The 14,154-nt window shown below is 39.2% G+C and overlaps 1 protein-coding gene across 7 annotated transcripts in view; it reads left to right on the forward strand.

The window, feature by feature from the left end:
- KIF1B (kinesin family member 1B) overlaps positions 1-14,154 on the forward strand; it is a 130,254-nt gene that overhangs the window by 29,441 nt on the left and 86,659 nt on the right. For all 7 annotated transcript variants that reach the window (XM_029913548.1, XM_029913550.1, XM_029913547.1 and 4 more), the window contains exons 3-8: positions 1,636-1,815; positions 5,122-5,187; positions 7,727-7,905; positions 8,437-8,548; positions 9,690-9,767; positions 10,559-10,624. In XM_029913548.1, the coding sequence (XP_029769408.1) occupies positions 1,636-1,815; positions 5,122-5,187; positions 7,727-7,905; positions 8,437-8,548; positions 9,690-9,767; positions 10,559-10,624 (681 nt within the window). The remainder of the gene's footprint in view (positions 1-1,635; positions 1,816-5,121; positions 5,188-7,726; positions 7,906-8,436; positions 8,549-9,689; positions 9,768-10,558; positions 10,625-14,154) is intronic.

Raw genomic sequence — 14,154 nt, forward strand, 5'->3', positions numbered from 1 at the left:
AGTCTTAGAATAGCCTCTGAGGTTGCACTCAGATCTGGGTAATACAGCAGTTTGACCCCATTTAAATTGCACTTTTTATAGTACATGCAGCAAGCAAAACTCTACCTTGACCTTCTGATCAGACAGTTTTGATGGTGCTTCCTCTCTAGGGCTTTCCGTTGGCTTTCCGTTGTAGGAGTGTAGTAGGCTTTTTCAAAGTCAAATCTTTTACCCTTGGATTCAGGACTTTTGGCATAGTACTTTCCATAGAAAATAGGCCTGAGAGGAGGAACACCTAGAACTCCTTTATTTTGGGATCTTGATTTGATGGTCTGTAACCATACTGCCCTCTGCTAGTTTTGTAATTATCTCCTCTTTGTTCAGCATCATGGTTTTCAGAGAATTTAATCATACTGTCCAAGTGCTGTACTTTTCCACAGTGTGTTTCTATGTTTGGTTTCCATCTTAGTCAATTTATTAAAAATCCCCTGAATGTTGTTTTCCATAGAGGAGTTGGCAGGGCAAATAACTTAGGAATTAATCTCTTCCACTATTTCTTGGACTAGGATTTCCATATTCAGCATAAGGATTTTGAGGCTATATTTGCTTTCTGTCATTCAGTAAAATAAATGAAAATCAAACTTCTCACATTGATTTAACAGGAACAAAATTGTTCATGCTTCTACTTGACTCTCAAGCAGAGCTCTTGATATTTTCCCTCCCTAGTACATTAATGCCACACACTTATATTTTAGAAATTTGGAGACCTTTTAAAATACTGTAAAAATTTGCTAATTTGTGCATACACAAACAGTGGTCTCCCTTCTCTGCAAAGCTTGAGTAGTAGATGAGGCTGTAGTAAGTTCTTGTGTTAGTAGGGCGTCATTGTTTTACATCATGCTGAATTTTAGATAAGCACAATACAAATGCCTAGAGAGACAAAATATACATCAGGTAGTTAAGTGTTATCAATACTAAACTGTCGTTGCCAAAATGAAATTGTTTTGATACATTGTCCTGACTCTTGCTTTGTTCACCTACTTGCTAACTTGGAAAAGTGTATCAATTCACAGTGGGTTTGTAGTCATTAATACAAATTTGTGAAGTTGTACTGTAATTATAAATCAAGATTGGGATGTAGAAAATGGAATCTGACAGATGCAAAACCGGTTAATTCATTTTAATGGCTTGTTGAGACTGGTACCTGGAACTCAAATACAATTTTAACTTAAAAAAAAAAAAATGTTTTTCCCCCCCCCCAGGTCCCTGTCCAGCCGTAACTCATCTGAGATTTCCTGCCCCATCCCTTCTTTGTTCACTTTGATCCTCTTTTTAACTCTGTGCTTGTTCTCCCTTCTTACACACTAAAAATACTATCTGTGGGATTTTGCACAGAACTTCTTCAGCTGTATCAGCAATGGTAATAGATAATTTCCCCACCAGCAGAGTGACATTGCCTAAATAGTTGTTTTCATTCTGCTTCAACTGGTACTGTCTTGGGAAAACCTGTCTGTAAGAGAAGCACCAACATTACCTTCCACTGTGGGTTGACCCACAAGGTTTCTTTAAGTGTGAAATAACTCTTAATACCTTTCTGAATTTAGACCTCTGGGGTGGGAGTAGAAGGCAGTATTTATTCTCTTTTAATCTTTGCAGCCTGAAGATCCCTGCTTTGCGTCTCAGAACCGTGTGTACAATGATATTGGGAAGGAGATGCTGTTACATGCCTTTGAGGGCTACAATGTGTGTATCTTCGCCTATGGGCAGACTGGAGCTGGGAAATCCTACACCATGATGGGCAAACAGGAGGAAAGCCAGGCAGGCATCATCCCACAGGTAACAAAGCCCAGGCTGGGTATTTACTTCACAAAACATATTTAAATGTTTGCTGCTCTATCATTTGTTACCTTGCAGTAATGGTTCACAAAGAACCAAATCTTACTTTTCAGGAGGGAAAGCATAGACCTTGGATCTGGTGCAGTCAGTCTTGACATAGGCTACCACTACTGTCTAACATGATGATAAAATCATGTTTTCTGTCCATACTTGCAAGAAACCAACATGATACAGCACAGCTTGGTTGCAAACATATACCTGTACCCCTATATAACGCGACCCGTTATAACACTAATTCGGATATAACGCGGTAAAGGAGGGCGCGGGGGGGGGGGGGGGGGGGTTGCGCACTCCAGCAGATCAAAGCAAGTTCGATATAACGCAGTTTCACCTATAACGCGGTACTTTTTTTGGCTCCCGAGGACAGCATTATATCGAGGTAGAGGTGTACTGCTCAACTGTTTAAACTTAGCTGTTTTTGTAGAATAAATGCGGCGTATATCTTGAGTGTAGATTGTTCAGAGGAGATATAACGTCTGTCACGTTTAACCTCTACCTCAGGCAACTAAAAAGAAGTGTAAGAACGAGTGACTCAGATTTAGGAGAAGTAGAGAAATTATTCCAAAGAGAACAGTTCTACAGAATTTAAAACCAAGAACAAAATACTTAGTGCAGTATCTGCCCTTTTGTAATTCTTCCCCAAACAAACAAAAAACCGAAAATAACTCAGTAAGGTAAGATAAATGTCTGATTCCATGGAGTTTCCTGGCTTTTGCTCTGATTGTTGACAGGACAGTACAGGAATACTTATTCAGTAAGAATCCAAGAGGTGGTGTCATTGATGGAACTCTCAGTAGAGAGAGAGAGGTCTGGAGAATCCGTCTTGTCTTTCCACCCTGGGAAATGAATGTCTCACTCTCCTTTAGCAGTGTGTATATATTTGCATATAGATTACTAAGTGAGAAATAAAATAGGTAGGAAAGTTGAGATATACTGATTTGTATAAACACACTAAACTAACCCTATCCCCAAAAAAGCATTTATTTTGAGACAAGTTTTAGTCCATGACAACGTAAAGAGCCTGAAAGAATGCCCTGGGAAATTCATGGCTGAGGATATTTCATTAAGACTGTACCAGATATGTCTAAAGTTCAAGATATTGGCTGCATGGTGCTTTTGCCACACTCAGCCCAGCTCTCATGTTGTCCTGGCATTGGTGATATGTTGTGTGCATGTTTTGGAAGGAGTTTTCCCGTTAAAGTGGAGATTGGGTTTCAGCCTCAAATAAATGTGCTGAATAGTTTGTCATCGTTCTGCTATAGGATCAGCAGCAGGAGTTACTGGCTCTATGCCCCAGGTATGAAATAGAGAACGGAAAGCTAATGGCTCAAACCTCTGCAGTCAAATACATAACAAGTGTTCTGTTGCCACTAGCAGTGGCACATAAGTTAGGTGTAAATGTCAACCACGTTTGGGAAAACTTTACTCATAGATGTGTGCAGAGCATAGTTAATAAGGAATGTTGTTCATACATCTAACACCTTGTTTTTCGTCTGTGAATTTAACATCTTTTTGAGCATAACACCTGAAATGGGTCCAAAGCCTTTACACAGAAACTTGATGTTTCTTCATTTGCTTTTTCCACTGTAAATTTGGGGATGCTTTTTCATCTTTCTAGCTCCCTAAGGTTATATAAATCAAAGGCCATGTTAAAAACTAGCTAACCAGAATGTTGCTCCTGTTATCTACTTTAGGTTCTTACTAGCCTCTCCTCCCTCCCTTCCTCCAGTTGCATCTTGTTGAGAGATTATCCCACAGAAGAAAAAAACCAACTAACTATGTACAAGGGAAAGCATTATTTCTGTATGGAATATACTCACTGGTTCCTCTGCCTTCCCTGCACACAAATATACGCAGGAGGGGCAAAATTGTCCTCCATGCACAAACGTAGTCTGTGGTCTTCTACTTTCTCATGTTCACTAGATCCCCTACCAGCCAACCTCTGACACATCTATGTGGAGGTCTAAAATAGTGATATCTTAAAACCATGCACTGACTTAACTGTTCGGAGTGTGTGCTCCTAAAATCCCCTGGCACTCTGTCCACACTGCTGCATATCTTACAGGCAATGGCTTGTTTAGGTACTGATGCCCCTGAGGCCTACTTCTACCCTCTATCCTTTTCCATACCCATGCTTCCCCCCGCTGCAGTCCCAATTCTTCTAATGCATTTCCAGCTATAACATATGCTGCTCCACTATTGGTAGCTTCATTTGTTATCTTAATTTTAAGTAAGCAAAATACAAGCCTCAAACAAAGCAGAATCTCTCCTATAGAGTCTGTCTGGGTAGCTTCAGCAGCCTTCATATGAACAAGTTACTAGCTGATTTTAAGCGTCTACTAGTTGCCTCAAATATGATTCCTGGAACTTTGTCAAACCAATGGACTCTGAGGATTATTCTCCTAAAAATAACCAGATATATATATATTTTATGGCCAGATGGGAGAGGATTTAATATTTTTAATCGTGTCATTCTCTAGAATTTATAATCTGTTTTTCTTATTTCAATTGTTACTGTCATTTTTGTACTGTGGAGCTGTAGCTGTGTTGATCCCAGGATATTAGAGAGACAAGGTGGGTGAGGTTATACTATTGGACCAACTTCTGTTGATGGAAAAAGATGAATTCTAGAGCTTTTCCTTTGGGTCTGGGAAAGGTTCTCAGTGTCACTGCTAAATACAAAGTGGAACGGTTAGAGTTAACACCTGTTGCAAAAGGTGAAGCACCCGTTCAAGGTGAAGTGGGCAGTTAATACCTCTGCAGTTGTAGGAGACAACCTGCTTCAGTGGGGGAGGGGGAATGACCCCTAGTTGTCATCTACCACCCCATAATGGAACCCTTATTTAGTTCTGACACAGAGCACCTTTCCCAGACCCAAAGAAAAGCTCTGTGTAAGCTCAAAAGTTCATTTTTCACCAACAGAAGTTGGTCCAATAGATTAATAGAAGATATTACCTCACCCACCTTGTCTTGCTAATGCTTATGTTGAGTAATTCTGTTTTTGTATTGCAGATTAATGTTGGTTAAACTGAGGCATAGTTGATGAGAGAAATAAAAGGATTGAATACTAGTGATTGGGGATGGGGTTTAACTGCATTTTTACCAGGACACTGCGGTGCTGGTTTGATGTAATTAAAGTGACTTTTGGAGATAGGAAGGGTAGAAGGAGAACAGATTGAGTCACAGTAATTATTTGTCATTGCTCACTCATGACTGCTGTCTGACTCAGGCTTACTCTCTCTCTAGCTGTGTGAAGAACTGTTTGAGCAAATCAATGACAACAGTAATGAGGAGATGTCCTATTCTGTGGAGGTAAGTACACTGGTGGACTGAGGTATGTTACTGTTAGTGGGTATGAGGCTGCTGATCTGAAGAAGCTGCTACATCGTTGGTATTGTTTTCTGCTTCATATGTTCATGAACACTCGACTCCCCTTTCTCGCCTGACACAAATGTATGAACAAAGCCTTTCTAACCGAAGGTAAACTAGTCTGTATGAATGTAGATTCTGGGCCTGAAAAGCCTTAAAATGAACTTGCAAACATTTTACCACTATTGGTTGGGAAACCTATTCAGTGTGTACTCTCTTAATTGCCTTTAGTAATTACTTTAGTTCTTATTAAACGTAGGCCTAGTTTAGAATAGCTGATGTTGCAATCTTACGCAGGAATCTTCTGTTAGCCTGCTACTGGGGGGTGCCATTCTCTTCCATAAGTGGAATGGGAACACAGTTCATGCAGAATATGTACTGGAAAAAAAATTGACAGGAAGAGAATGTAAAGACTGAGCCCCAACTGACCAAACTAGTCCTCTGTGCTAAGTCCTAGAACAAAGGCAATTTCCAGGCTACTAGCCAAGTGAATGTGCAGGAAGATCTGTATGTTCGTAGTTGGCAAAGGATTAAAATGTGGACTGTAAAAATAGCACTTTGGTTGGCAGATCTGCTCCGTGTGTTTAGCTATAATTGCTCACTTTCCAGACAAATAAGTCTATTCCTGTTAGTCTCCAAGTCAGCACAATTAAGAGATAATCAGCTGGATTCTCTTCTGGGTCACACATAAGTTTTGTAACCAAGTTCTGACTGCAGAATCTTTTCATACAGGTGGTGATGGGGTAAATCAGAGTGCAGCTTGAGTCTCAGCTCCCAGCGTGAGATTGCAGGGCATTTAGTAAAATGATCTTTTAAATGTGTAAACTAAACAAATTTAACAATTAGACAACATTTGTGGAACTCAAATCAATTTTTAGTTAGTTTTTTTTTCAGAGCAGACCCCAGACTGACTCTCTTGAACTGAATGTTACTCATAAAAATTTAGAACCTGTTTGCACAAGGAATTTGGTTGAAAGTATTAGAACTTTGAGATGACTGTCTTTATCCACAATGTTTAGAATGCCCTCTTCTTTTCAGACCAACTTGTTTTGGTAAGAAAGACAAGCTTTTGAGCTCATACAGTGCTCTTCTTCAGGACTCATCTTTTCATATAGCTTCCTGAAATTAGTAACTTTCTCAACGTATCTTTCTCATTTGGGGTCAGAGTATGCAATTGGGAAAAATGTGAAAACTCTAAAAGGAAAAATATTTGCACTGATTTTAATGGACCAGTTAACATAAAACAGAATGTGCTGCAAGCTCTGAAACAAAGAAATCAAATCCAACTTAAGTCTTGTTTTTGTATCCATTTCTTTTAAGTAAGCAGATGACTCCAATTATTAGCTTTTAGTGAATTCTAGAGCTGTGAAAAGGCTACTGATTTACAGTCAGGAAAGTTGATCCGTTTAGTAGGTTTTAAAGCATTGGGTCACTTTGGAACTTGAGCTTAATCAGAGGGTGGGAATGTCACTGGGACAGCATGCTTAATACTTGTGAATGGAAAGAGCAAAATACTTTCAAACTGTTTCTACTATTGATGCAAGAGTGGATGGTGAGTCCAGAGAGAGCTGTACAAGGAAGCCAGAAAAATGATCTTCATTGTGATGAAAGGCTCTGAGAGTGGACATGGGACAAACTGGGTGGGGGAAAGGCTAGAACTGGGTTGCAGAAATTATGTAAATGTTAAAATAAACATTGATCCACTTGATATTTTAAGTTCCTTTGTCTCTGGGTTTTGGTCCTGGTTTAGATATTTGGGGTTCCTTTTTGTATTTCTAAAACTGCTGCTTCCATCTGAATTCTTCCCACAGAATGAAAGTGAATAATTTACTGTGTCATTTAATATTTTGGATGCTGAAGTCACTAAGTATCTCTTAACATGGGATAAGCTTGGTGCCCTGAGAAACATGCCAATTAAAAATTATGCTCTTAAGAGAATTTTAGCTTTGTAATTGTGCTGGAGTTAGTGTGCAGGTCTGACATGTAACTATAGTTGGCATTGTTAGCGCATTGGAGGCTTGGGATTTTTATCTGGCCTGCAGTTTGTGCTGCTTTAAATACTAGAGAGCCAAAAGTGGCATGATTGAACATTAAGCCCCATATTCTGCTGTATCTCAAAGATGTATTTTACTAACTCTTCATTTCATCATGGAATCTACATAAGTAGTGGATTTGAATTAAGTGGCACAGTTTCTGGAAAGTAAGATCCGCAGTGCACATATTAGTTTGGACCAACCAGGAAAAAGTTGAGGAGAGAAACTGCTATGGATAGAGTGTGAAGCTTACATTTTAGACCCAATGTGGGATTGCTCTCACCTTCTCCCCTTGAGTGTGTCAAGCTGCCACATATCTTAATTGTGGATGCACCTTTTAACTGAAGGACTCCTTCCTAATGGTGGTGCTCTAAAATGCTGCAGAGCTTCACTCAACAGAAAATGAGGCCTTCCAGACCTGTAAATTATCCATGCAAATCTATTCACAGGTCAGTTACATGGAGATTTATTGTGAGAGAGTCAGAGATTTATTGAACCCGAAGAACAAGGGGAACTTGCGGGTGCGAGAGCATCCTCTGCTCGGACCCTATGTGGAGGACCTGTCCAAGTTAGCAGTCACCTCTTATACAGACATTGCAGACCTCATGGATGCTGGGAACAAAGCCAGGTTGGTTATGATGTGGATGTGTACTCAGTACCAGTTGGGGTGGTGGTCTTGCTCCACAGCTGGGACCATGACATACAGTGCCAGTTTTGAAATCCCCTTTGTGCAGCTCTTGTCATATGTGGAGCTAGAACTTGCATTAAAAATTGCTAAAGGAATTAAACCTGGTGTGAAAATACACTTTGGTGCATTAATGCAATTTAGACGCAAACACTAATTTGTATTATGAAATGGTTTCGCAAGTCATTTTATTGATGCCTTATGTTTGCAGTAGCTTTTGGTAAAATATGTTAGTTGCAGTTCCTTCTGGTAACATGCCTTTTAATTTTAGCTTTCTTTATATACAGAAATACAGTGATAAATCAGTTAAAATAAAATCTACTTCTAGCCACCCAAAGTGGTGGTAGCATTAGGGAAGCACAAGTAATTGTGTAGATTGACAGTACTCAGTATAAACTGTTCAGATAACTGTAGTTGCAGCATGGAGCCAACTGATCATTTAAAAAAATGAATGTCTAATTTTTTATTTTTTAGGACCGTGGCAGCTACAAACATGAATGAAACAAGTAGCCGCTCTCACGCTGTATTTACGATTGTCTTTACTCAGAAGAGACATGACACAGAAACTGACCTTTGCACGGAGAAGGTAGAGGAGTGAGGAAAACTGACCATCACCTTAATTCTGCTTTCAATTACTTCATTTTACTGGGGGTGGAAGTAGGAATTGTCTCACATCGTGATGTACTTCTCAGTGGGGGAGAATTTACTTATATGCCATATCAACCCTGTCAGAGCACTTTTATTACTGTTGTGGTTTTTTTTGTTTTGTTTTCTGGGCTCTGTTCCTAAACTGTGTTTGAAGTAGTGGCTGAGATGGGGGAAGCAGGCATGGCAAAGATATAGAGGTGGTGGGGTGGGGAGGGGGTAGGAAAGTAGACCCAGCAAGAAGAAAGATGGATCTGGAATGAGCTGGGAAATAAAATTTCCTCCTGCTTGTACACAGAAGCTTCAGTGTTTCTGCTTGGCAGGGCCTAACTAATTGCTGTCTCGTTAACTATCCTCCGCAGCCCCTCTCAGGCATAGGCCTGCTTTAGTGATACTCAGGCAAAACAAAACAGGTGGAATTTGCATGTTAAAAGGAAGTACATTCTGTATGAGTGGAGTTGTTTGGCCTTGCTGTTGGTTTGCGTAGTGGAAGAGCAAAGAGGCTCTGTATGCAAAAGTGACTATATAAAAAATGAACCATTTTCACATATCTGATCCCAGTGTGTATTTAGGTCAGATCTGTTGCCTGTGCTGACAAAACCCAAGTTTTTCCCTCCTGAATTGTTTTGGCTCTTCAGGGTTATGGGATAGTGGCCTGCATTCTATTCTGCTGTTGTCCCAGTTCCTTATTACTGATTTTTCATATACAAATATGAATAAAACATAGCATGCCTTTTTTTCTTTCTAGATCCTAGGTTATTTGCAGCACTAGCTATTAAATTATCTTTTGACTCAGTTTGCTCTGGAAGTCCTTACATACTTATGAAACAATATTCTTTCTTTTAGCTATTTTTCAGAGTATAGCTGCACTTTAAAACAGAATGTATTTATCCTAATGCAGAAACAACTTTGCTTCTCTGAAATTGATTGCCAATAAAAACAGTACAGCTGTAGAATCTGTAGCAGGCTATCATGATTTTGGACAGTAGAATACTTCATGAATCATGGGGTATCAGACTTATTTTTCTCTTGTTCTAATTCCACCAGAACTAGTTCTGACTACTGCTGTGTTCCCTCTTTAGGTCAGCAAGATTAGCCTTGTGGATCTAGCTGGGAGTGAGAGAGCAGACTCAACTGGTGCCAAAGGGACTCGATTAAAGGTAATGGGATTGCGTTGGGCCACTGCTGTATGAGGGAGGAAGGAGAAAATGGTGCATTAGTCTGATGTCTGAGGATACTCTTTTGCTTATTAAGTAATGAATGGAGGAGAAAATAACTAAAATAAGAATATAAAAAATTCAGTCCTATCAAAGATCCAGAGCTTCAGCCCCATTGATCAATGATGCTGTGGAATAGTAACGATTTGATTTTTTTTTTTTTAAATCTTTCTATGGCTGATGTAATGGGTATGTTACAATAGTCCTTTGTTCTTGAACACATTAGCTATTGTGCAAAAATGAGACCTCTTCGGTATGCTGTCTAAAACCAAAGAGGCCCCCTATTTTCAGAGACTGTTTGTTCAGTTGCGTGATTGCATGTAATTCTCATATTGGGATACTTAAAAGAAAAACATAACACATGGCATGAAAATGCTTGTGGGTTCTGTTTTAATTCTGATATTTTAAAATATCTACCTTTGCCTTCACTAATATGTGCGATTTTTATATGCTGGGTGTAAGGGTTATTTCTTCATGAAGTAGCTTTTTTTAGACCGGTATCCCATGTTTTGGTCAGCTTTAGATGATAAAATTAGTGGAGGTACCTGTGTGATAAAGGAATGTTAAGACCCAGATAATCATGGCAGTGTGATCACAGTAAAACTAACTTTATTGTAAATCTAAGACATCTACTTTCACAATGACACTTGCCATGATCTCCAGCTCCTTTTAGTCTGGACTAGAGTTCCTGTTTGAGTAGTGTGAATCACCACATCAAATGATTGTCTTTCCAGGAAGGAGCGAATATCAACAAGTCTCTCACAACACTGGGCAAAGTAATTTCAGCCTTGGCAGAAGTGGTAAGTACAGTATTGCATCTATCTAGAGGAAGTTGTCATCTTTACAAGCCTTCCACTGCTTTGATAATATTCTGGAACAGCAAGAGACCATATAATCCAGCAAGGCCCTTCCATCTACTTTGCTAACCTCTGTACTTGGCCTAGTTGAGCCTTTTTTATTTTATTTATTTTTTGATAGATACATGCAAGGTTGTTAACATCTATTAATCTCATGGGTTCTGGTGCAGGACTTGCTCGCAGTAAGACAGGAGCATTGATTTACTTAGCTAGGAAGAAGCTGTGAAGTACAAATGTTCGTAGGCTTTTGCATAAAGTTTGTAAGAAGTAAAGCAAATAGAGTACATGTTTACATATTGAATGTTGTGATTTTTTTTTTTATTTTGCTTTTTTTTTTAAAAGCAGGAGACATTTTTTGATTAAAAGAAGAGCTTTATACATCCTGTTGGGAGTTTCCTTGATTTGAATGATAAGGGGTCGTATTCAATCATTTGGTCTTTGGGTTATTCTACTGTAAAACTGAAATTTTATCCTGATCTCGTCTAAAGTGCAGAAAAGTATCCTATAATCTAAACAGGTGATCATAGAGTAGCATAAAAATGCTTCTTCCATTGCAGTTGCAATGGGACAGCATGTTGGAAAAGCTGCTGCTGTGCACTTAGGTTACAGAAAATTTAACCTTTGGGACAGTCTGACTGGACTTAACTGCTTTCTAATTAATTTAAGTGCTTTCTGGGAGATTCAATTCTCATTCATTTGGTTCCTCAGAAAAGCAATATTCAATGCATAACCTCCAGCGTAACAATTTAAATGGTCTAGTCTGTCTTGTTCAGTCGCTCATCTTGTGTTCTTTCTTCCTCTTCCTTTAATGCTTTCAACTTTAGGATAACTGCACCAATAAGGTATGGTGGGGCTCAGTAACCATGAATGTTCAGTCCTAGTAGACGGATGTAGAGCCAGATGCGTTTCACCTGGGAAACCAAGAGCAGGGATCTGTCAAGAGCTTCCATGACAATTTGATTTGGGTTGTAGACTGAATTTTACTTAGTGAAGAGGCTTATTGGCATGACCATGAAGTAATGAGGAAAAGCAGTACTAAAACTCAAAATAAAAATGTTCTTGTTAGGGTTGGGGAAAAGAAAAAATGCAGGTGTAATGAATGTTTAAGAATAAATACAATTTTATACTACATCCCTGCTCCTGATTTGTGGGTGACATTTTTCTTAGGAATACTTAATATCTTAACGTCTTTGCTTACTACAAGTGGTTTCCCATACTCTTTTCCTTCACACCAAAGGATGCCTCACAGGTTGCAGTTTATGCTAACCTTATAAAATTGCCATGAAAATTTACAAGCTTTGATGTGCAGTTTTTACTCATTTTACTTGTCCATCAAAAGGTTACTCACCTGAGGCAAGTAGGGGAAAATAATTTTTATAAGGCTGGTACTCCCTTTTGTGCAGTAATCACCTTTTGAGTGTTAGTAAGGTGACTTTCACATAACATCTAGTCAAAACTACTATTGCACAATCAAATCTTACATTAATAGTGTCTTGTAGAATTAAACTTTTGGCAGTACTTGAAACTAGGTGTATGTCTGCTAATCTCCCTCCCTGCTCTCTTGCACATGTCAGCAGATGACAAAGGACCCCATTCTGCAGAGATCTTTCATGGATGACCCCTAATTGCTGCTCATATATCAAAATCAAGTTGGGGAGCTAAGAAGGGTGGGGAATGGAAAATATTTACAGTGGAATTTGTAGGGAAGTCTGTTCCTTGCCCGCAAAGGATTTCTTCTTATAACCTTTTATAAAGACCTTGATTGACAGAATGCTTAAAGACTTGGGCTGCTGTCTGCATTGTGAGCTTGTGTTTTGTTTGAGCAGTCCCCAAATCCCACTAACCTGCAGCCAGGTACAAGGCTACTTAAAAAACAAATAATAAAACAAAACACCCTTTGTGCTCATGCTTCTAATTTCATTGACTCAGTCTTACTGTCTTTTTTGACCTCTCCCTTGTCCTCACATTTCCTAATCATCTTTGCGTTTCCCTGAGTCACTTATTAAATGTTCTTCCACCTGTGTCCCTCCAGCCCTGTCTTTCCAAATTGCTTCTCTGGCTTTCCAGAAAAGCATAAAGCCCAACAACCTGAAAGGGAAAGTGGGTTTTAGCCTGAGAGCCTTTCCCTTGTGTATTAAGCTTTATTATTGTCTAAACTTAAAAATCCTGATACTAGTTCTGGAGAATTTAACCACTGTATGGGGTTTTTCTCCATATGCAGAATAACCCTTCCTTTAAGGAGTATTCTGAGCAAGTCATGTGGGCTCATTATCCTTTGCATTCCCACTGGGAGACTGTCAGGAGAGTTTAAAATGGCAACAAATAAAATATTTATCCCAGCTCATGGAGTGTTAATTGCAATGGCATTTAACATCCAAAGGAAACATTAGTTCTGTGTCCAAGTACAGTTTGCATGGGATTTTTTTAATGATCTAAAAGTCAGTACTGTTTCTGTGTGGAAGCAGGGCTGTTCATCCTGTTTGGTTCCTTCACCTGTCCACTTACATAAATGTTTATCTTATGCTTTCCAGTTAGTTTCTGATTGTACTTCAGATTTGATTTTAAAAAGTAGGTTGTGAAAACACTACCTAGGTGGATCACTATTTGGTGGAGGGATAATGCAGCCAAAGCACTTGTATTGCTATTTATAGATGAAGGAAATAACAAAATCAGAGAGAGTAAAGTAGTTGGGCAGAAATATTAAAAGTAAGGAAATGGAGGAACTACATTTACAGTGTGTGTTTGGTTCAGCTTATGATGTCGCTGTTGGTAGTGTTTAATTTTCCAGTCCTTTGTTTAGCTCATAGCATTAAGATGACCAGATAGCAAATGTGAAAAATCAAGACTCTCTTTTTAGGGGGTGGTGTGGGGGGTGGAGGTATACTTGTGTATGTAAGGCAAAGCCCCTAGTATCTGGACAGTCCTGATAATATCTGGACATCTGGTCACCCTACATAGCATCCACTGTCTTCTATCCCTTTAGAGTTTATACCTCTCCCATTTCTCATTTCCCCTCTTGATCTGCTCTCTTCTAATCACATTTCCCCAACCGCTGCTTTCTCTGACCCTAAAGTTGCTTTATCATCTTCATAGCCTGTAATATACCTTTTCCAAAGGTCAGTACAGTATCCCTCCTTTAATTTTGTGTATGGAATCTGATGTATGGCTTTACCAGCCCTGTTGTCCAGCATCTTAATAATCTTCTCTTCTGATGTGTGCTCTGATTCTCTCGTGTGCATAGCAGCCCCCTTCAACTGCTGCCAGACATTGACATGATCACCCCAGATTCTTAGTCTAATCAGCGACTTGCAGCCTGCCACAGAGATTAAGTTCCACTTCTTCTTCCAACCTTGTTCTCATTGCATTCAACTTTCTACAGTAAACTGCATATACTTTTCCATCTCCTTGAAAGATTAAAGCATCTAAGAAAAGAGATCTGTTCAATTATGATTTCTACCTTTTTCCTAAACTCA

The sequence above is a fragment of the Terrapene carolina genome, unplaced genomic scaffold (genome assembly GCF_002925995.2).
Source record: "Terrapene carolina triunguis isolate 2854851 unplaced genomic scaffold, T_m_triunguis-2.0 Scaffold714, whole genome shotgun sequence".
Lineage (NCBI taxonomy): Eukaryota > Metazoa > Chordata > Testudines > Emydidae > Terrapene > Terrapene triunguis.